The sequence below is a fragment of the Oncorhynchus mykiss genome, chromosome 22 (genome assembly GCF_057628025.1).
Source record: "Oncorhynchus mykiss isolate SJ-2025 chromosome 22, ASM5762802v1, whole genome shotgun sequence".
Classification (NCBI taxonomy): Eukaryota; Metazoa; Chordata; class Actinopteri; order Salmoniformes; family Salmonidae; genus Oncorhynchus; species Oncorhynchus mykiss.
Window position 1 is genome coordinate 21,005,941 of NC_143043.1, and position 24,983 is coordinate 21,030,923.

General features: G+C 42.1%; 1 protein-coding gene across 3 annotated transcripts in view; it reads right to left on the reverse strand.

The window, feature by feature from the left end:
* Positions 1–12,218, reverse strand: part of LOC110501539 (acid-sensing ion channel 4-A) — a 156,077-nt gene extending 143,859 nt beyond the window's left edge. For 2 of the 3 annotated variants that reach the window (XM_021579186.3, XM_021579185.3), the window contains exon 1: positions 11,071–12,203. In XM_021579186.3, the coding sequence (XP_021434861.1) occupies positions 11,071–11,646 (576 nt within the window). In that variant the 5' untranslated portion in view covers positions 11,647–12,203. Of the gene's footprint in view, positions 1–11,070 lie in introns of all 3 variants that reach the window. The other variant, XM_021579184.3, reaches the window with a different exon arrangement.
* Between the last annotated feature and the right edge of the window lie 12,765 nt (positions 12,219–24,983).

Here is a 24,983-nt window from a genome sequence, read left to right on the forward strand (position 1 = left end):
AGCCGGATTTGGATACAAAAAGATTTCCCAAGCTTTAAAAATCCCAAGGAGCACTGTGCAAGCGATAATATTGAAATGGAAGGAGTATCAGACCACTGCAAATCTACCAAGACCTGGCCGTCCTTCTAAACTTTCAGCTCATACAAGGAGAAGACTGATCAGAGAGGCAGCCAAGAGGCCCATGATCACTCTGGATGAACTGCAGAGATCTACAGCTGAGGTGGGAGACTCTGTCCATAGGACAACAATCAGTCGTATATTGCACAAATCTGGCCTTTATGGAAGAGTGGCAAGAAGAAAGCCATTTCTTAAAGATATCCATAAAAAGTGTCGTTTAAAGTTTGCCACAAGCCACCTGGGAGACACACCAAACATGTGGAAGAAGGTGCTCTGGTCAGATGAAACCAAAATTGAACTTTTTGGCAACAATGCAAAACGTTATGTTTGGAGTAAAAACAACACAGCTGAACACACCATCCCCACTGTCAAACATGGTGGTGGCAGCATCATGGTTTGGGCCTGCTTTTCTTCAGCAGGGACAGGGAAGATGGTTAAAATTGATGGGAAGATGGATGGAGCCAAATACAGGACCATTCTGGAAGAAAACCTGATGGAGTCTGCAAAAGACCTGAGACTGGGACGGAGATTTGTCTTCCAACAAGACAATGATCCAAAACATAAAGCAAAATCTACAATGGAATGGTTCAAAAATAAACATATCCAGGTGTTAGAATGGCCAAGTCAAAGTCCAGACCTGAATCCAATCGAGAATCTGTGGAAAGAACTGAAAACTGCTGTTCACAAATGCTCTCCATCCAACCTCACTGAGCTCGAGCTGTTTTGCAAGGAGGAATGGGAAAAAATTTCAGTCTCTCGATGTGCAAAACTGATAGAGACATACCCCAAGCGACTTACAGCTGTAATCGCAGCAAAAGGTGGCGCTACAAAGTATTAACTTAAGGGGGCTGAATAATTTTGCACGCCCAATTTTTAAGTTTTTGATTTGTTAAAAAAGTTTGAAATATCCAATAAATGTCGTTCCACATCATGATTGTGTCCCACTTGTTGTTGATTCTTCACAAAAAAATACAGTTTTATATCTTTATGTTTGAAGCCTGAAATGTGGCAAAAAGTCGCAAAGTTCAAGGGGGCCGAATACTTTCGCAAGGCACAGTATGTGACCAATACAATTTGGTTTGATTTGATTCGAGACACGCCATAAGTGAAATGTACTAGCAGAATGACACAATGAGAGGTGGCAAATCAAGCACTGGGAGACAAAATCAGATGACATTTCTCTGCACCTGAAGGTTGAGTGGTTTGTCAACATCATGTCTCCACACAACCTGCTGGTCTGGCACACAGGGACATTTTCTGTCTGGAAAGATTAGGCCATGTACAGAAATATATCAATGATCATGAATATTTTTGCATAACTTGTGATTTATTCAAGGTACTGTACAACCTTGTTCAAGTAACTAGTCTACCTTTAGAAATGATTTATTTACTTTATTTGAATAAATGAATTCCTTCATTAACTAAAGTACTGTCAAAGGTTATTTTCATTATTATTTCCACTTTTTCCCTCACTCAACATAACAGATGTCCATTTACACCAGTGCAACGTTTGCATCTGGTATTCTAAGTCAGGGGGGGGACAGAGATAAATCATCCCACTATGGTGCATGCCCTTCTAAAACTCAAAAGTGCAAACTTTGTACTAGTTTAAATGCTTAGTAAATCAGGCCTAATGTTTTCTATATATAGCAATATTGGGAACCATACCACAGGCTTTAACAAACCTCTCTCACAGGAAAAAGGGATTCTAGTAGTGGTCCTCTTCATGACACTTGTGTTCTGAATGATCAAGACAGAATTTCACACCTGACAGTAATGTCACCGTATCCATATAGGTCCTACCTGGATTGCGTATTTTTTTTTAGCGATAGTGGCAAATATGCAAAAAGGTATTAAATGAATCTGTAAAATGAGCACAGAAAATGAAATACATTGTTTGAAATTCCACTCGATAATTTATGCAAAAGTGGGGCCAGGACACTCTCAAAAGATCAGCAAGGGGCAGAGCCAAGTGTGTGACATTAGACATAATTCAGAACATGGGCCAATTGTCCAGCCAAGCAGATATACAGTACCAGGCACAGACAGTGCATCATGCAGATGCAGATAGCACTAGGGGTAGATATGCACCGTGACATTTGTGCTCCTTGTCATTTCCTGCCGCTGAATGGTAGCCCAAGTAATCACCGCTATTTCCATGCAAATCGCAGCCACAATGGTTTCTACATTTTAAGTATCTTTAGAATTTAAACATTCATCTTTCAAAGTATATACGCAATACTGGTTAAGGAAACAACATGCAAGCATGTATTATCTTGTGTGGTCTAAAAGCAGGCTTGATACATTTTCACTAATGTATTCGGTGATTCGAAAACCCAAGCAAAAACAGCTCTCCAGGCTGTCTCCACTGAAGAAAGAAAAGAGTACTTACTGTACAGTGCATCTTTGGTCAGTAGCTTTCATCATCATCACCTAGGTTGTGTCCCAAATGATATTCCCTATATAGCGCATTACTTAGTGCACTATTTCCTATATATACTGAACAAAAATATAAAACACAACATGTTGGTCCCATGTTTCGTGAGCTGAAATAAAAGATCAGAGAAATGTTCCAAATGCACAAAATCATTATTTATCTCAGATTTTGTTCACAAATTTGTTACATCCCTGTTAGTGAGCATTTCTCCTTTGTCAAGATAATCCATCCACCTGACAGTGGCATATCAAAAGCTGATTTAACAGCATGATCATTACACAGGGGCACCTTGTGCTGGGGACAATAAAAGGCCAATCGAAAATGTGCAGTTTTGTAACCCAACACAAAGCCACAGATTTAGGGAGCGTGCATTTAGGGGGGGGGGGGGGGGGGGGTGATTCTGATTGGCTGGGCCTGGCTCTCCAGTGGGTGGACTTGGCTCCCAAGTGGGTGGACCTATGCCCTCCCAGGCTCACCCATGGCTGTGCCCCTGACCAGTCATGTGAAATCCATAGTTTAGGGCATAATGAATTTATTTCAATTGACTGATTTCCTTATATGAACTGTAACTGAGTAAAATAATTTAAATTGTTTTACGTTGCATTTATATTTATGTTCAGTACCGTTCATTACTGCTCACACATCGGGAATAGGGTGCCATTTGGGATGCAACCCTACTGTATTCAGATGGAGAGTGCAAAACTGCTTTTCAAAACATACAGTAGGGTCCGAAATGATTGACACCCTTGATTAAGATGAGCAATAATGACAGTATAAAATAAATAATTCAAATACTGAGCTATATTGTACTCTACAAACAATGGGGAGATTATATTATTTAATACTAATACAATTGCTCAGAGAAAGATTTTACCTAACAAGTAATACTTTTTTTTCTCAGAAATATATTATTTAACATGTACTGTAATATTTTTTTTCTCTAAAATATATTATTTAACATGTACTGTAATATTTTTTTTCTCTAAAATATATTATTTAACATGTACTGTAATACTTTTTTTCTCTAAAATATATTATTTAACATGTACTGTAATACTTTTTTTCTCTAAAATATATTATTTAACATGTACTGTAATACTTTTTTTCTCAGAAATATATTATTTAACATGTACTGTAATACTTTTTTTCTCAGAAATATATTATTTAACATGTACTGTAATACTTTTTTTCTCAGAAATATATTATTTAACATGTACTGTAATACTTTTTTTTCTCAGAAATATATTATTTAACATGTACTGTAATACTTTTTTCTCAAAAAGGTAGGGGTCAAAATAAGACACCCATAAAGATTCCTATAAATAAATAGTTAAAAGTTTAGTATTTGGTCCCATATTCCTAACATCAAGCTTGTGCCTCTACAAACGTGCATGCATTTGCAGTTCATTTTGGTTAGATTTCAAATTGTTTTGTGCCCAATAGAAATGAATGGTAAATAATGTACTGTGTCATTTTGGAGTCACTTGGAGTTATTGCAAATAAGAATAGAATATTTCAAAACACGTCTACATTAATGTGGATGCTATCATGATTGCGGATAATCCTAAATGAATTGTGAATAATGATGAGTGAGAAAGGGTCGAAAATGATGATGATGAGCGAGGGTCAAAAATCATACCCCCAAGACATGCTAATATCCCCTGTTATTGGTAATGGTTAGAAGTTAGCATGACTTGGGGGTATAACCTTTTACACTCTATCTTTCTCACGCATCATTATTCACGATTCTTTATCCGTAATCATGGTACACATTAATGTGTTTTAGAATTCTATTCGTATAAAAGTACAAAATATATAAAATATTAGTATAAAATAACAGAATTTCCCTGTTCTTTTTAGCGTACAATATACAGTGGGGCAAAAAAGTATTTAGTCAGCCACCAATTGTGAAGATCTCCCACTTAAAAAGATGAGAGAGGCCTGTAATTTTCATCATAGGTACACTAAATTAATTAAAAATTCTACAATGTGATTTTCTGGATTTTTTTTCTCATTTTGTCTGTCATAGTTGAAGTGTACCTATGATGAAAATTACAGGCCTCTCTCATCTTTTTAAGTGGGAGAACTTGCACAATTGGTGGCTGACTAAATACTTTTTTGCCCCACTGTAGCTCTGTATTTGATTTATTTATTTTATACACTCATTACTGCTCATCTTTATCAAGGATGTAAATCATTTCGGACCCCACTGAATAGAGAATAACAAATATATTTTCAGCCCAATATTGTGTGAGGTGTGGAAATGGCTACTCATGGTTCATTACTTAATAGTAATAGACCATTGGAGCACACTTTACATGTAAATTAGGAAAAGTCAGCCCTATTGACTGAGTTCGACCAACAACTCTGTTTCTACTAATAGAAATGTTGCTCTAGACTAAAATCAAACTCGAACCTGGCTCTGGCAGCATCAACAAATGCAGCAGAGACCTGGACCAAAACACAGCAACCAGATAATTAGTCACACTAGGCTTAAGGCCTGAGAAGCAATCTGACTGAAGGATATATCGATCCATGGAAGGGGGAGGGCCAGTTGGGGGTTATTATCAATCTTGTTGAACCAAGTCCTTCAGCCTGTGATGAAACGTGTGTGTACACACAAGCACGCACGCACACGCATTAACACAACCAACAGCTTGGTGTGCTACTTCTCAAAAGGAGACAAATGTATGAGTCGATGACACCCAGGGGTTAGAAGGGGGTTAACTTCACCGGAGCATTAGAAACCTTTATCGTAGAGTTAGAAGCCAACCCTAAGCTCTAGCTTCTCCTCATATACAGCCTAGTGTTCCAAAGCTTGCAGAGGTAATATGTTTTAAATCTTCTCAGAAATGATTAAAAAAAGACAAATCCTTTAAGAAAATAAACTGTTTGGTTTTGTATTATACAGTAGCTGGCCACAGGATGGATTCATCTAATTAGATGTTGATGATGCATATTGAGTAAAGCAGCCGACCAATATGACTAATTCATTTCCAGCGTGGAGGAGGACAGTGTTGGTTGGACAGGGCCCGGAATAGGTTACACCTACAGTACTGTTTGCGTATCCCCCATCAGAGAGCAGCTTGATAAACTGAAGTATTTCTTTGTAAGGATCCAACCCTTTTTTTCAATTTTCGCCTAAAATGACATACCCAAATCTAACTGCCTGTAGCTCAGGACCTGAAGCAAGGAGATGCATATTATTGATACCATTTGAAAAGAAACACTTTAAAGTTTATGGAAATGTGAAATGAATGACGGAGAATATAACACATTAGATCTGGTAAAAGATACCATCATCGTTGATAGAGGTTAAATACATAAATTATCCCGTAGAGGTTAAATATATATATATTTTTTTACTTTTACCTGTTTTTCTCCCAAATTTCATGGTATCTAATTGGTAGTTACAGTCTTGTCTCATCGCTGCAACTCCCATACGGACTCTGGAGAGGTGAAGGTTGAGAGCCATGCGTCCTCCGAAACATGACCCAACCAAGCCACACTGCTTCTTGACACAATGCCCGCTTAACCCGGAAGCCAGCAACACCAATGTGTCAGAGGATACACCGTACACCTGGCAGCCGTGTCAGCGTGCAGGCGTCCGGCCCGCCACAGGAGTTGCTAGAACGCGATGGGACCATGCCATCCCTGCCGGCCAAACCCTCCCGCAACCCGAACGACACTGGGCCAATTGTGTGCCGCCCCACGGGTCTCCCAGTCGCGGCCGGCTGCGACAGAGCTTGGACTCGAACCAAGATCTCTAGTAGTACAGCTAGCAACTGCAAATGTGTGGTCTCCCCCTAGCTGCTCATATCCTAACTAAAGAGGGCTCTAAATTCAGATTGAGTCTGTACATTAGATGTGGAGTAGCATGGTAAGCTGCAGAGAGAGAGGCCCATAGCAGTGGAACTGGACGGCTAATTGACAGGTTGTTTCAGATGAAGCTCCAGAAAGGAGGTCACTTTCACGGTCCCACTTTCACGGGGGGGGGGGGGGGGGGGTCAGATGCTAAACCCACTGGGGGACCTGATGTCATGCTCATGTGCAGCACTCACTCCAAGACAAGGGTGACATGCCACCCCGGGAGAGGGTGGGTGCCAGCCCACTTGTTGACGGTGTCAACAAAGAGCACCGGTTCTTGGCAAATCATTTCACAGGACGACACAAAGAAATCAGATATAAAGAGTGCCTACTTATGTTGTTGACTTGGGAGTTTTTGCGTATAGGAAATTCACTAGAGCTTAGCAATAACAAGCTGTAGGTTAATACAACCTGGCTCAAAGCCGTATGCTGTATGGACAAAGCCCCAGATATCTAGTCAGGCAGTTGTCTGCCTTGGTAAGGATCAACAACAGCATCACCATACATGCTTGCCTAACCATTCTGCATACTATTGATTTCATTATCCTTGTTCCAACACTTCTGATTTGATTGAAATAGATGAGGTAGAGGAGATCAAGAACAGTTAACCATTCAGGATCATGTTGTTAAATATTCAATTATCTATTAAAACACACCAGCCTCTCAACAAGGACTTACACACCAGCCTCTCAACAATGACTTAACACGCAGAAATGACAAATTGCAAAGGGGCCAAATTGCAGAGACCTTTAATTGTGACTGCGTTAACCCATGTTACATAGATTGCTGCACGTCATATCAACACCACTTAGTTAACCATATGAATATATGTAGAAGGGATCTGTCCTTATTGCAAGCTAAATCTGATAATGCAGCTGCAACCAGAGCTGACTGAGAGAGCAAACAAATCCAAAATATCCTCTTTAAAATGCCAAAGGGCTCTCTGCACATGCTGGGGAGACAGATTTACATGATAGCACAACACAATGAAATAACAATTATCCTGGAGGTTAAAAAAAACTGGGAATATAGCATTTATTCATGGCATGTTGGGTCAGCTCTATCTGGTGCTAAAATAATCAGAGTCAATATGATTTTTAATTATACCAAATGGTATGAAATGCTAGTCAAACAATGCTGACAATCTGCAAAGTTATTAGCCTAATGAAGGGAAACAAATCCTTCTGATATGTAATTATGTACGACCGCGTTCTAAAATAGATCAGCTATTTGTTTTCCTATTTGTTGACCAGTCAACACATTCTTAAATTCCATGTGAACATCAAGACCTACTAGGAAAATAGATTGTTGAATTGAATAGGGACTGGGAACAGCTAATGTTGCATTACATCTGTAAAACGTAAAATATGACAACGCTATTAGCTGCATTTTTCTTAGCAATTTCTTTTCAAAGCAAAATAACAGCACAACATACACCAATCAATCTCCTGAAAAACGACAACAGCTCTTTGTTAGTCCACATCTATCCAAGGTGTTTCTGACGATAGGCTTCCAACAGGTCTTTGATAGTCCATGTCTATCCAAGGTGTTTCTGACGATAGGCTTCCAACAGGTCTTTGATAGTCCATGTCTATCCAAGGTGTTTCTGACGATAGGCTTCCAACAGGTCTTTGTTAGTCCACATCTATCCAAGGTGTTTCTGACGATAGGCTTCCAACAGGTCTTTGACAGTCCAAGTCTATCCAAGGTGTTTCTGACGATAGGCTTCCAACAGGTATTTGATAGTCCATGTCTATCCAAGGTGTTTCTGACGATAGGCTTCCAACAGGTCTTTGATAGTCCATGTCTATCCAAGGTGTTTCTGACGATAGGCTTCCAACAGGTCTTTGATAGTCCATGTCTATCCAAGGTGTTTCTGACGATAGGCTTCCAACAGGTCTTTGTTAGTCCACATCTATCCAAGGTGTTTCTGACGATAGGCTTCCAACAGGTATTTGATAGTCCACGTCTATCCAAGGTGTTTCTGACGATAGGATTCCAACATGTCTTTGATAGTCCACATCGATCCAAGGAGTTTCTGACGATAGGATTCCAACAGAGCTACCTTGTTTGGATGACAAATCTTATTTTTCTTTGAAAATCATTTCAATCTTAGGGACTAGAATGTACAATAAATTGCTATGTACCGCTATCTCGGTGGGGTCTTGAATGCCTCAAGCGCAAATGCATGGTTTTGAATTCCTTTTTCCCTACCAATTATTGCATTTCAAAGCACATGATTCAGACTCACAGTGTGTCACACCGTGTCATTTTTCAATTCAATTATGTGTCTAACGTGAGAACACTGAAGTGTTCTGTGAGAGACCAGTTGAAAAATATCAAAATTAAATATCAGTTGCAAGGTAATAAAGACACAATGTTTCTTTAGGGACAAATAATGAAATGACAAATGCCTTGGAATGAGACTATTCATGAGACAATTTTCCCCAGAGCAGCATCTCAGTCATTACATAAACAAAACATCTGGAAACCTCTGAATGATCCATTGAAACTCACAGCCCTGTGCGTAAGGCCTTCCCGATATATGCAAATCACTGAGGAAAAATAATAAAAAGTAAACAGAGAGAGAGAGAGGGAGAGAGAGGGAGAGTGTGTGTGTTTAATTGCATCTTGCCTGTAATAACAATGCTTCTAGTGAGTTAGTTTAATATTCAGTCTTAGCTGCATACTTCTGTTGCTCCACGTTCCTCAGAGGCACCCACACATGAAAAGAGGAGTAAATGCAGTGTGAGAGAGACTGTGGATGGTTTTAACATCCGTTAGCTACCTAGCGCACATCCATCCCATCCTTTCCCTGCCTGCCCTTATCCAGAGCTCCCAAACCAGGAAGGCTGGCACCTTACACAGACGCTCCCTCCCAGTTGTGCTGTCCTTGGGGGTGGAGTAAATGACTTGTCATGCGTGGAGGCAGTAGGAAGCCTGTAACAAATCTAACTGACAGCCCCCGAAATGCAGATCCCATAGCTGACAGAGAGAAAACATCAACTTAAGGAACTTTCTACGGGATCTTAATCTGTGCTGAAGTCACTCCCCATCCTGGGGAACTAGCGAGGTTTCAACAGCTGACACAGGACAGCCCCGTTCCTGGATGTCACAATCTTCCCCTAATTGATGTACTTAGAGAGAAGGGACTGTCAAAGTGTCATAGGACATTCTCATCAACTGGTGCAGCAATAGCTTGAACCCAAGCACTTTGCAAACTTCTGGAATTGCATCTCCAAAGCTGCCAGTATTTTGCCATCTTTACCCTTCATTTTATTATTATTTTAGCATGATGAGAAAAAAAAGAGAAATCTACGTTGATCTTTCTATATGTCAGGGGCAATAACATGTCACTATGTGAGTGATTATTTTGAAGATCAGAAGCACTACATATGAATCAAGCTGCCAATACATTGCAACAGTCACAGAAATAAGGAAGGATACGTCATTATTTCCTTGGTCTGTAACATGGCAGATCAAAGGGTATTACTGTTTAATCACCATGAAAAGAGAGAATCCCTGGGTCTCAGGAAAGTGAGCGTATCAATGTTCAACACAGCCTATTAGGACTTGACACCAGCACTTTATCATCACTAAAGCCATTGCATATTCCTGTTCCTCCTGGATAGAGGGAAAACTTCCATCTGCTATCAGGGCTGTGGCTTTAATAAATAGTGCACAACACACACACACACACACACACACACACACACAGAGAGACAGACAGACAGACAGACAGACAGACAGACAGACAGACAGACAGACAGACAGACAGACAGACAGACAGACAGACAGACAGACAGACAGACAGACAGACAGACAGACAGAGGACCTTACCTTCCTGTCCGGATGTGAGAGAAGCTTATGGAATTTCTTTTTTATTCCTTTTAGTCAATCTGGCTAATGCAAAAATCATGTATGTCTGTCTCTAAATATTTAATCTTAACAGCAGTGAGATTGAAATACAACGTTGGCGGAACATTACTCCTCCCCTCCTGAAAGGTTCAAGAGCTGAGAGAGCTAGGCAGCGGTTCTGCAATGCCAGAGAGAGAAAGAGAGAGGGAGTGAGGGAAAGAGAAGTTCGCTTTTAAAATATTATCTTGTTGCCATGAACTCTCTCAGATGCTGCTGGCATCAGAGGTAGCACAAAACCACAGCGTGTATTTAAAAAGTAAACAGTATTTTTTTCCCTTTAGGGGAGCCAGAGCAGTTGTTCCATGCCGTTACATTCTCAAACACTAGGAAATCATGAGAGAACTGTTGCTGCCCTGTGCATGATGAAAGCTAACTGACACAGAGCTCTGAATCCTATTTTTATAAGCTTGTCCCAGTAAAAAGCACATGGCTCTTCAAGTAACACCAGAACAGAGAATTTAAATGACACTAATTACACTTTAAAGTATTTAGCTGACTTCAACCTTTTCTTTCAGGCCTCCAGGTGTTTTGGAAAAACACGACAAGTGCTATGTCCCAAGGAATTGTGTTTTATAAAATTCAGAATACATAATAACATGTATACTTATTTTTCTAATGCCTTGTGTTTTCAGTATTTTAAATGTTTTAGTTTAGATGAACACTGAATGAAATGAAATTGTTTCTCAGAACAAAACACAAGCAAGTCTAATTTGGGAAACTTTTCAACTTACCACAGAGAAGTCCTCGGCAGAGCAGTTCTGTCCACTGAAGTTGCAGCTCTTCAGCATCTCATCCAGCTGATGTCCCGTCCGGTTGAAGATGTCCTGCATGTCGGGCGCAGGATAGTCCAAATCAGTGGGCTTGTGGCCATCTCGGTTTTTTGGAGGTAGACCTGTGAGGTTAGCCAGGTGGTAGATGTCGGCATCGGTGAGAGCAGAGAAACGAAAGCGGTTGATGTTGCAGATGGTCACAGCAGGAAAGACCATCTCAGGGCTTGCTTCCTCATTCAAAGCCGTGACGTGAGGGTGCTCCAGGTAAGAGATGGCACACTTTGCTGCCTGGTACAAAAAGAGTGCCAGAGAAGCCAAAAGGGCAAGTGCCCAGAGGGTCTGCCGAATGCCCAGGCGCCCCGAGACAAAGATGTGGTTAATCCCATGGAGAGAGCTGGAGTTGGCGAAGCCAACCAGGTCCTTAGCTGGAGGTGTGCAGCTCTCCTCAATCAGACTCTCCTTGTCCCCATCCTGTTTGCCTTTCTGCTTCTCATCCTCCTCTGCAAATTTGATTTTGCAAACAAATTCGATCGGCATGTGGGCAGCCAGGTCTGCGTTTGGGGTTGTTTTGATGACAGCTATCAGCCCTGATCCACTTGTGCCGTCTTCCCTGGCCGTTGATCTCAGAACAGATTATAACTACACAAAGAAGAAGAAAAAAGGCACGAGAGAGTTGCTGTTGCTGCTGCTTCTGCTGTTAGTGCTGCTGCTACTGACTGCCACTGCTCATAGTGACTAGTGCTGCTGTGTAGCTGCTGCTCGGGATGCTTGTCTCAGTACTTGATCAGCTGGCAGAGTCTTGCTTATCAGCAGTAATACTGCTGTCAAAAAACACCCTTTCAGACCCATAGATGAAAATGCAGCGTTTTGAGTCGAGCTAAGAGGCATGGGGCTACTTAATGATTCATGAGAAGGCAGCATTGTGATTATTTCCTCTTCACTGGCGCGAGCAGCAACTTCCCCCGTCCCTGATCGTCCCTGATCTTCCCATAGCCTGCTCCTGCTTAATCCACTTGTTTGTAACGCTGTTTTACTCCTTGACCGTAATAAGTTGGTTTCAAAGGTTGTTCTACCAAACATCCGGTGCTTGATGTGAATTTCAGTGGGTCACTGGTTTTTAATGCCAACCCCCCTCGGGTTCCCCAGAGAATGCCTAATTTGAAAAATAATGAGGAATGAGATAAGTAGAAACGAGCAGCAGGTAACTCCTAGCAATCAATCTTCTCTTTGGGAAAAAAAAAAGTGAAAGACTATCGATCCGGCTGAAGCATCTGTCAGAGATTAAGTAAGGCAGTACAACGGTCCTTTCTTATCAGGAATTAATGGCAGCGTCACAGGCTCCAGCATGAATTTGAATTAGTGGATGCCTTCTTATCTGGGACCAAGATGACGCTGGAGATGTTGAAATAAAGTATTGATCTACCCCCCCCATGCTGTTAATAGCCCTTTTCCAGATTGCCAAACTAAATTATGTAAATAGGGGGCACAAAATTGGGCTCCCTTATGCATGTTATTCCCCTTTAAATGGGATTACTCATGCTGGTCACATCACACGGCTGGAACCTTTAAAGAAAAGGCATATTTAAAAGGTGAATTGAACTGCTTTAAACACATGTGCCAAGTCCCCTCAAGTGGAGATGGTGACAGCGTAGAGAAACAGGATTATTACAGATTGAACAAGGAACTATGGGGACAAGCTTTTTAAAAGTATTTTTTGCTCACCCTCCGCTGTCTTAGTTACTCACTACATAGACTGGGGAAGTAAGTCATACTGTGAAATATCAGGGAAGTTATTTTTGGCAGTATAAACAATTAGCATGAAATCTTGTTAAATTATAGAAATAATGAATGATCACGGATTGAGATATTGATTGCAAAGACAACAATATATCCTTAGTTTGTGCAAGCCAAGGCAATTCCTATCCACAGTGAGAACTGACAAGGTGCCCCCAAGTAACTACTGAAGCCCTAACCGTGACTCCTCACTGTATATTTCTCCTTTGATCATTGTCATGGTAGTCACTCCTACAAGCGGTTTTACTTTGTCAAACAAAGGACCCTTGATCGTAATTCCTTATAGATACATTGAGATATCTAAGGAACATGGTTTAACCTTGCTTCTGGCAGCGAGGTCTGCTGGACATGAAGTCTTTGATATAGATATACCCTGAGAATGCTGGGGTTATTTACAGCAGCCACACGGAGGTCTGGGGTTGATCATCATCCTGGGGGAGGGGTACAGCCCTCAATCCAGCCTAATAAAAAAATATAGAAGACACGTTATGGCAAATGGAATAACTTCACGTATTGGAGATCATTATATTTGCCTTCAGCCAAGACATGTAAAAAAAACTATATATCGCAGGGTAAAGTGAAAATCTTATGCTCTGAGCTCCAAACAGTGCAGGTCAAAAAAAAGATCTGTAATTGAATGAACCTTTATTTAACTAGGCAAGTCGGTTAAGAACAAATTCTAATTTACAATGATGGCCTGTATGAATGAGACAATAAAAATAATAATATATGCACATTTAAAACTGTAGCAATGATAAATGTGGGGGAAGGGGAAGTGGGAGAGGGGGCAGGGTAAGTGGGAGTGGGGGTGGGGGCAGGGTAAGTGGGGGTGGGGGCAAGGGGCAGGGTAAGTGGGGGTGGGGGCAGGGTAAGTGGGGGTGAGGGCAGGGTAAGTGGGGGTGAGGGCAGGGTAAGTGGGGGTGGGGGCAGGGTAAGTGGGGGTGAGGGCAGGGTAAGTGGGGGTGAGGGCAGGGTAAGTGGGGGTGGGGGCAGGGTAAGTGGGGGTGGGGGTGGGGGCAGGGTAAGTGGGGGTGGGGGCAGGGTAAGTGGGGGTGAGGGCGGGGTAAGTGGGGGTGGGGGCAGGGTAAGTGGAGGTGGGGGCAGGGTAAGTGTCCGCTGGGGAATGTCCAATGTTTTTTATCACATTTTTGAAATATTTTGAGAGCTGTCATTTAAAATGTCAATAAGAAGGAATGGGTACATCCAGCAGTACTGTAGCTCTAGTAGTTGTAGCTATAGGTTTTAATAGGAAACAGTGAAAAGGAAAACCATGCTACTGATAACCTGTAAGAGGAACCAACTGCCACTCCCAGCAGCCTGGTAATTCCCTGCTATGTGTCGTACCTCAGCGAAGGATCTTTGTGCTTTTTTGTCAGATCCTTCTTTATGTTGAGATGCATACACTACGATCCTTTCAGCATCCATTGTTCATGCACAAATCACATATGGAATACAGAGTATTTTCTGATTGGTGTATTTGTAACACACATCACAACAATCCAAAGAAATGGCATTGTGACGATAGTAATGAATAATGTGGAAATTGCTTGGAGTAAACCTGGATTGTAAACTGTCATGGTCAAAACATATTGATACAACAGTAGCTAAGATGGGGAGAAGTCTGTCCGGACATAAAGCACTGCTCTGCATTCTTAACAACACTATCAACAAGGCAGGTCCTACAGGCACCTGGACTACTGTTCAGTCGTGTGGTCAGGTGCCACAAAGAGGGACTTGGGAAAATTGCAATTGGCTCAGAACAGGGCAGCACAATTGGCCCTTAAAAGTACACGGAGAGCTAACATTAATGACATGCATGTCAATCTCTCATGGCTCAAAGTGGAAGAGAGATTGACTTACTCATTACTTGTTTTTGTTAGAGGTGTTGACAAGCTAAAGGTATCGAACTGTCTGTTTAAAATACTAGCACACAGCTCGGATACCCATGCAAACCCCTCAAGACATGCCACCCAGAGGTCTCGTCACAGTCCCCAAGTCCAGAACAGACTATGGGAGGAGCACAGAACTACATAGAGCCATGACTACAAGGAACTCTATTCCACATCAGGTAACTGATGCAAGCAGGTAAAAATACACCTTATGGAACAGCGGGGACTGTGAAGTAACACACACATAAGCACAGACACATGCATACACACACATGATAACATACGCACTATACACACGCGTACACATGGATTTTGCATTGTAGATATGTGGTAGTGGAGTGTGGGCCTGAGGGCAAACACTTAGTGTGTTGTGAATTCTGTAATAAATGTATTGTAATGTTTTAAAATTTTTATAACTGCCTTAATTTTGCCGGACCCCAAGAAGAGTAGCTGGTGCCTTGGCAGCAGCTAATGGGGATCCATAATAAATACTAATAGCATTCAACAGACCTCCACTGAATTGTAGGGGTGAGCCCTACAGACTATGGTAAATATCATATTACAGGGTGTCCAATCAAAAACATATTTTGACCAATGGGTAAAATAATATGTTCATCGTGTAGATAGATACTCCTCTAAGAAAACCAATGAGCCAAACCTTATGTCTGTACCATAATCTGTTTTACCCTTGTAGGAAGGCCAAGATTAGTGTGACTAAATCAATAACACTTGCAATAAAAATCTGGAAAATAGCATTGCGTCAGCTAGGCTGGATTCTGTGCGAGAATTAAGGCAAACTGACAGGCTCACCATTGAACTTGTCATCTTCTTGAATCCGGAGGACATGAAACAATATAGATAGATATCGATTTTTGAGATATTGATGACATGTATTTTCATATTTTAGTATACACTTTTCATATTAACGCAAAATTCATGTTCTTTTTAGAATATTTCTCAGAAAAACACATGTATCTCTGTGAAATGTCACTGATCATTCCGCACACTATTTATTTTCAAAGTCTTCTACATTTAATTGAATTTGGGTCATGTTCATTTAGTTTTTTGCAGCCCCAGAAACCACTTTGCAGAAGACCACCACAAAAATCTTCAAAAGTCGTGTCAAGAAGCGGCACTGTCAACAGAGCTCTGCGCTCATTATTGTCGGTATTAGGTTATGAAATCCAACATTTTATGTATAATGTTAATGATACGTTACAACACTGAGCAATTCAGAACATAAAGAATGATATTTGTATTGGTCAAATGGATTTCATAATATATGGGAAGTGAAATTGTATCACCAAACCTTCCCAGAATGGATGGACCCCATACATATTACATTTAATAGCCTTTCAAATGTCACTTCACTGGCTTAAGGCTATGCAACACCTTTTGAGCACACTATACACTAATTTTAATCAAAAGTCAGAATTGACTTTACTTTTGGCAAACCTTTAGGAGCAGTAGGGGAGCTACTCAAATAACACAGTGCAATGTGCAATTGCTTCGAAAATCATATTAGAAGATATGGTGAAGATGCTTGCTATAAGACCAAATATCACATCATTACCAACAATTTGTCAATTAAAAACGATTGGGATGGAAGGCATGACCTGATACTGTATGCAACAACCAAAATCAACAGAAACTAAGTTGAACTGGAGAATTCTCTTCACGCTTCAGTTTAGTGCTATATAATAAATCCAGGATGTTGCACCTCTGTTTTGCAGTTCATTATATTTTTTTATTTATCTTGGAGGAAAATACATTTTCTTCAATCTCTGTTGAATAAACGTTTCCTGGGGGTAAACGTTTTCCACACAGGCATTTCTATTCATTCCCAAGAGTGCAACTATGAGATATGGAGTTTGAGATTCTGCCAGACCCTAGCCTCGCCTAACCCTGCTACACAAGCAAATGAACTGAGACTTTGAGGCTATGTAATTGTCGTTAGAGGTTTTCATTTTGACAGTTGTTAAAAGATGCTCCTTGAATGCAGGTGAGGTGACTGCTACCTCAGCAGTAACACAGGCGGGTATCTGCACCAAACAGACAACCCAACTGCCTGGAACAGGCCAGGGAAATGTCAGATTTGCATAACAGCTACAAAATATTGTATTTCTTGTTTCCTGGTTTCTCCTCTGAGAATGGGGGACTGTGGGAAATGGGAGGATTAACTGATTTACAATGTTTTTTTTTTAAATATACTGAACAACAATATAAACGCAACATGTAACAATTTCCAAATTGTTACAGAGTTACAGTTCATATAAGGTAATCAGTCAATTTAAATACATTCATTAGGCCCTAATCTATGTATTTCACATGACCGGGCAGGGGTGCAACCATGGGTGGCCTGGGAGGGCACCCCTGCACACCCACTGGGGAGCAAGGCCCAGCCAATCAGAATTTGTTTTTCCCCACATAAGGGCTTTATTACAGACAGAAATGCTCCTCAGCACCCCCACCAGTCCTCCTCAGACAATCCCGCAGGTGAAGAAGTGGGATGTGGAGGTCCTGGACTGGCTACACGTGGTATGCTTTTGTGAAGTCGGTTGGACGTGCTGACAAATTATCTTAAACGATGGTAGAGAAATTAACGTTAAATTCTCTGGCAACAGCTCTGGTGTACATTCCTGCAGTCAGAATGCCAAAAGCACACTCCTTCAAAAGTTGAAACATCTGTGGCATTGTGTTGTGTGTCAAAACTGCACATTTTAAAGTGGCCTTTTATTGTCCCCAGCGCAAGTTGCACCTGTGTAACGATCATGCTGTTTAATTGGCTTCTTGATATGCCACACCTGTCAGGTGGATAGATTATCTTGGCAAAGGAGAAATGCCCTCTAAGAGGGATGTAAGCAAATTTGAGAGAAATATGCATTTTGTGCCTATGGAACATTTCTGAGATTTTTATTTCAGCTCATGAAACATGGAACCAACACTTTACATGTTGTGTTTATATTTTTGTTCAGTATAAAAACATTACTATACATACTGATTGTTTCAAACAAAAGTACCAACACTTTTGCTGATGTTGTAGCTGAATTGTCTGAATAAAGTTTAATGTAATTTAGTCTACTTTTATTCCAGTAAAACACAATTTTCACCATGTAACAGAGATAGTGTAAAATTCAGGGAGGATCACTGAGAACTGTCACAAAGTAGTTTTCGACAATACCATCCAATAACATTGAATAACATGAATGTATTTATATAAAGCCCTTTTTACATCAGCAGATGTCACAAAGTGCTTATACAGAAATCCAGCTTAAAACCCCAAACAGTTATGGCCTAAACCACTACTCAATTAGCAATTTTAACACTGGCGAACATTGCCGACTGTTAGCAATGCTATACCTACTTTATGATAAACGAGACATTTTCTTTTTGAGGGTTGGCTTAAAGACATTTACTTTGGAGATTACATGAGGTAATACATGGCAGTGAATGTATTAACTTATTGCCTTGAGAATATAACTGAGACCAACCTACTTTACTGTTAACTCTAGAAATGGAATTTCTGCTTTACATCCAGTCTCCGTTTCATTATAGATGAAGTCTTTTTTACTTTTTATTCCTCTGAAAATGCTGAAATAACTGGTATGGCATTGAAAGCCACTCAGGTATGGCATTGAAAGCCCCCCCCCCCCCCCCCCCCCCCCCCACCCGTTTATGCGGAGATTGGATCAGTCACTTAATTCTGCTACCATGGTTTAATACTACATGAAAGCAAAGTCCAAAGTGCCAGGGCCTAATGAGAGCTCTCATTATTAAGGTTAGACTATCTACTGAAGGACCATATGGATGGACCATATCTCATTTTGCTGTACGTATGATTGTGATCCATTGCCCTGGGGGAAACAGCAAGTGTAGCCAGTGCAGTGGACTGAGGAGTTGACATGTTTTGCAAACATGAGCTGAAAGCTCAAGGTTCACGGGTTTTTGTTACAGCTCTGAGGATCATTTATATTAAGGAACACATGCAGTACACTGCTTAATTACAAACAAAAATGCAACGTCTTACCCATGTATATCTTCAATGTTTCAGTATGAGAATAATATTGGGAGAAGTCACGGAAAGTGCACATCCCTTGACCTCCCAGGTAGTGCTCTACATATGTGAGAACATTAAGGAGCACAGTACATTACTTTCAGTGTATTGCTGCCAGTGGAGGAAAAGGTATCCAATTGTCATACTTGAGTAAAAGTCAAGATACCTTAACAGACTCAAGTAAAAGTGAGTCACCCAAGTAAAATACTACTTGAGTAAAAGTCTAAAAGTAGTTGTTTTTAAATATAAGTATCAAAAGTGAATGTAATTGTAATGTAAAAAATATACTTAAGTATCAAAAGTAAAATCCTATCAAAAGTAAATCCTATCTAACACCTTATATTAGGCAAACCAGACACCACAATTGTCTTGTTTTTTTATTTATGAATAGTCAGGGGGACACTCCAACACTGACATAATTTACAAATGAAGCATTTAAGTTTAATGAGTCCGCCAAATCAGATGCATTTGGGATGAGCAGGGCTGTTCTCTTGATAAGTGAATGAATTGGACCATTTTCTTGACCTACTAAGCATTCAAAATGTAACGAGTACCTTTGGGAGACATGGAAAATGTAAGGAGTAAAAAGTACATAGTTTTTTTTAGGAATGTAGTGAAGTAAAAGTAATCGAAAAAAAAAAATATATAGTTAAGTACAGATACCCCAAAAAAACTACTTAAGTAGTACTTCAAAAATATACTTAAGTATCAAAAGTAAAATCCTATCAAAAGTAAATCCTATCTAACACCTTATATTAGGCAAACCAGACACCACAATTGTCTTGTTTTTTTATTTATGAATAGTCAGGGGACACTCCAACACTGACATAATTTACAGTCCACCAAATGAGATGCATTAGGGATGAGCAGGGATGTTCTCTTGAGTAGTACTTCAAAGTATTTTTTACCTAAGTACTTTACACCACTGATTGCTGCCAATCAGCTCATCAAAGCTACAGTTAAGATGAATGGGAACTGTCACGTGCCTTTACACGGCACGTCGTAATTTGGGCTGAATAAAAAACGTTATTACGCATTCCTGCGCCTGTCTCCCGAATCATTCATACCAACGTGACAGGAAGAATAGAAACCAAGGCTAACAAATGCAACATTAATCGATAAAATATCAAATTAAAAAACAGAGGTTGTTGACAATGGGTAGGGTATCCAAGTATTGACAACCACAATTGGCAGAGCTCTTTATCTACAGAACAGTATAAAGGACATACCCAAAATAGTGCAAACTTCCCAACAGTATGATATTATTTCTGTCCTCATCCCCTCACCCGTGTGCAGACCCCCACCCCCAAGTAAAAGAAAGAAAGGTACTCTCTTCCATAAGCAACGGAACAAAAGCTAAATGTCACAGGCTGAATCTCCTTTGCCAAAAATCATTCATGCGCAATTTCTACAACACATAGTGTCTTGTAAATAATAAATGCACTTTCTTTTTAAGAGCTTCTTAATATAAATTCCTCTACCTATTCAAAAGTTCATGGGAGTGTCTGTTTTTCTGTGGCCGGCAGAAATAGCAAAGGCCTGTAACGCCAGGGGAGAACATTGACTGACTGAACCTCATCTGTTTGCATCTGACACACAGAATAACAGTCCAGTTCAAAACAACGGATGACAGAAGACAGCAGTGGGGTTCAGACAAAAGAAATGGGTGGTGAAAAAATACTTTTACATATTAAATGTTTTTCCAGTTCACGAAGCAAAGTTTGCACTGATAAAGACAAGTTGTGTGTGTTGTATAATTAATAGCGAGGCGCTCCAAACGATTATTGCTTACTTTGTAGATGGAGACATTGTGATTAAGTGGACTGAGAAGGCTATATTTCACGTGGGGCACCTCTCCTCCTGCCTTGATGATATACCTGTTTGTTTGATGTCTTGATGCAGAGCGGGATGCCTCATTAGAGGACAGATGCTAACTTGTTATTGGGCTCGTAGGCTGTCAGTGCAGGACAGATGGGACGCACGCGGATGAAAGCCTGGGAGGGACTGATGACCCTCTTCCCCTCCCCATAAGCAGCACAAACACGACGGGAATCACACTCGCAATCCTCCCCCTGCTTTGACAGAGCCTCACCTGCCCTCCAGCCCCCACTAAAAGAGGGCATGTTCTGCCGCCAGCTGTGTACATCACCACCATGCACGCCATGCCACCCAGACGCGGTGAAGTCTGAAAACTCACTCCTGCCCTTAGAGGATTTTACACAGTGAGTCAGTGACAATGTTTTGAGGGAGGGTGGTGGTGGTAGTGGGGAGAGGGTTGAAAAGTGTGTCTGACTAGCTGGATCTTATCTCTAATCCAGTTATTTTGAGAGGTAGAATCATTGTTTGTTTGTGTCATCTTACCTTTCAAAGGAGGGGGGGACCCAATGAAACTACGGACTACGGAATGCAAGTCGAACGGCTGTTCCGTGTAAGGGAAGGGGGGAAGGAAAAAACAGTCTTAGAGCAATAACACATTAAATATACATTTTGAGACTGTGTAAGAATTTATCCAAACAGTCAGGCTCTCCACTAAGTGAAGAGCGTCACAGCCACTTCGTGCAAGAAAAGTTGAGGTTGCATTTAGTAAAGAGGTTCTGATCCTCCCGATGATGAAAGAACAGCATGCCTGAATAAACAGCGTCCCTAGGGAGAGGCCCTGATGCAGGATATTAGAGGCAGAATAAATAATGTTATGTTGCAGTATCATCGCTTGCCTGATCAACCTTCTCCAGTCATGATATTCGAGTGACAGGAGAGCAGGCACCTAAGCTGCTCATTAGCATTGGAGGAGTGATTGGCTAGCTAGATGAGGTTGAAGGGGAGCATGAACAGGTTAGCCAGGGGGCAGAGAGGGATGAACTGCATAAATATCGTAGAACAGTCACCCGATGCTGATAATTATAATTATAATTTGGGTGGGTGTGTAAGGGCTGACGCCGGACAGGAGAAGCAAGTAAGGGGAGTCAGACATTTATTCGGGAACAGACATAGAACAAGACAGGAACAGCATCAGCACACGGGTAACATGTACATATGAAAAACAATACAGCACCGGGGAACAGAGCTGGGGAACTGACAAACATAGGGGAGGTAATAAACAGGTGATTGAGTGAGTCCAGGTGAGTCCAATATTGCTGAAGCAGGTGTGAATAAAGTATGGTGGCAGGAGTGCGTAATGCAGGGCAGCCTGGCTGGCGCCCTTGAGCGCCAGGGGGGAAGAGCGGGAGCAGGCGGGAGCACGCTTGATAGTACCCCATCCCACCAGTGCGAGCCGGCCAAGACATGGGTGCTGGGAAAGCCGGCTGGGGGTAAACTCCACACGAACCAGCAGGGGCGTGGGAGCCTGGCGAGCCGGCTGAGGCATAGGAGTCTGACGATCCCTCTGCGGCGTGGAAGCCCGATGATCCGGCAGATCCAGTTACATCAGCGGAGGAATCCAAGGCCAACGTCACCAACAAAACGAGAAAACTCATGGGCCGGCTGGGCGAACAAGACCTGACGATCCGGCTGAGGCCCAACATGGGATGGGCACCTTCCAAGCCACCGTGTTATGTGATAGAGCGCACAGTGTCTCCAGTGCGCTATTCTAGCCCGGTGTGCTCTATTCCAGCTCCTCGCATTGGCCGGGCTATAATGGGCATTCAGCCAGGAAGGAGGGTGCCAGCTCAGCGCTCCTGGTCTCCAGTATACCTCTTTGGACCAGGATATCCTGCGCCGGCTCTGCGTACTGTGTCTCCAGTGAGTCTGCACCGCCCAGTGCGCCCTGTGCCAGTGCCCTGCTTTTGCAGGGCGAAAATAAACATCCAGCCAGGACGGGTTCTGTCAGCTCTACACTCCAGGCTTCCAGTGCGCCTCCAGAGTCCAGAATGTCCTGTTCCTCCTCCCTGCACTCGCCCTGAGGTGCGTGTCCCCAGCCCGGTACCACCAGTGCCGGCACCACGCACCAGGCCTACAGTGCGCCTCTGCAGTCCAGAGCGTCCGGCGACAGTACCCAGTCCAGAGCGTCCGGCGAAAGTACCCAGTCCAGAGCTTCCGGCGACAGTTCACAGACCGGGACCTCCAACGACGGGCCACAGTCCGGAACCTCCAACGACGGTCCACAGTCCGGAGCCTCCAACGACAGGCCACAGATCGGGGCCTCCAACGACTGTCCACAGTCCGGGGTCTCCAGCGACGGTCCCCACCCGGTGATGATCCACGGGTCAGTGCTACAAGAGCGGACTCAGTGTAAAGAAGGTGGGGCAGCGTCCAGAACCAGAGCTGCCACCGAGGTTAGATGCCCACCCAGACCCTCCCATATAGGTTTAGGTTTGCTGCCAGGAGTCCACACATTTGGGGGGGGGGGGGGGTACTGTCACACCCTGACCTTTAGTTATCTTTGTTTTCTTTATTATTTTGGTTAGGTCAGGGTGTGACGATGGTGGTATGTGTGTTTTTGTCTTGTCTAGGGTTTTTGTACATCTATGGGGTTTTGGTTTGTCTTGGTAAATGTAGGTCTATGGTGGCCTGAGTTGGTTCCCAATCAGAGGCAGCTGTTTATCATTGTCTCTGATTTAGGGATCATATTTAGGTTGCCATTTTCCATTTTGGTTTTGTGGGTTATTGTCTATGTGTAGTTGCATGTCAGCACTCGTGTTTATAGCTTCACGTTCGTTTTGTTATTTTGTTTATAGTGTTCTTCGTTTAAATAAAGAAGAACGTATTCATCTCATGCTGCGCCTTGGTCTCCTCGTTATGATGAACGTGACAGCCAGCTGGAGCATGGAAGCCCGACGAGCTGGCTAGGCTCCATTGCCGGCGACCCATGTCCAACGTTCCCACCAACCGGAACACCAGTACTCCCCAATGCTTTGTGTGATGGCTGCTGCGTTCTGTAAGGGCTGACGCCGGACAGGAGAAGCAGGTACGGGGAGTCCGGCATTTATTCGGGAACAGACATAGAAAAAGACAGGAACAGCATCAGCACACGGGTAACATGGACATGTGACAAACAATGCAGCACCGGGGAACAGACCTGGGGAACTGACAAACATAGGGGAGGTAATAAACAGGTGATTGAGTCCAATATCTCTGTAGCGCGTGACGAGGGAAAGCAGGTGTGCGTAAATGATGGTGGCAGGAGTGCGGAATGCAGGGCAACCTGGCGCCCTCGAGCGCCAGGGGGGAAGAGTGGGAGCGTGACAGGTGCTTATATTTGTCCTATTTCACAGATGTACAAGTGCATAGTACGTGTGATTTGGAAATATATTTTTTGCATATCCCAACTCCCCCTTAGACACCCTCGGAGAGTGGGGTCACGGCCAATGGGACCTTCAAAAAGGCAGACATTTGACACAATTTGGAAAGCTCTTGCACCAAACAGCGTTTTGGCACTACTGTGTTGATGTACTATAGTTAGAAGCTGTATGTTTATTACTTTTCGGAACAAGACATCATTCTAGTTCAAATGTGTTCCCGAAATGAAATTGGATTGACACTACATTTAAGCCACTCTGAACATGCTGGTGTGATCTTACATGAGCCGGTACTTCGTATTGTTCAGTCACTATGAACTGGAGTGGATTTGTCTTTCTTCTTAATGAAAATAGATCAAGAAAGTTACAACCCTCTCTTAAACGTGTATCAATGGCTTTTTGAGTAGTTTTAAAGAAAAATGTCATATGGAATAGCAGTTCAATGTGCAGCAGCTAGCTAGCTACTTGTTGAATATTGTAATTCACATAGGAATGTGACCTTCATTCTCACCAAGGAAAGTCCAGTTCGGGCCACTCCGATCCAGAATGTATTCTCTATCAGTGGGGCGGAATCTATTTCTCTGTGAAATGTACTGCAATGATCTGTCATTTGATCCCTTAAATGGGCAAATTTGCTGGATTTTAGAATGCTGGCAATATTGACAGACATCGGAAAGAAACGACTAAGGTTGCAAATGAAACTAGTCCAAAAGTGAATCAGGCTTCAGCATAAATATAGTCAAGCTGTGAACATTCTGTAACCTTTGTGGCTCCGAGATGACCTTTTCCATCTAATCATAACAGAGAAGTAGAACATTGGCACGGACAAAAGAGCTGAATGAAGTCTGCATGGTGGTGCTTTTGTAATGCAATGTAATTGATGTTTTCAAAGAACTACGACAA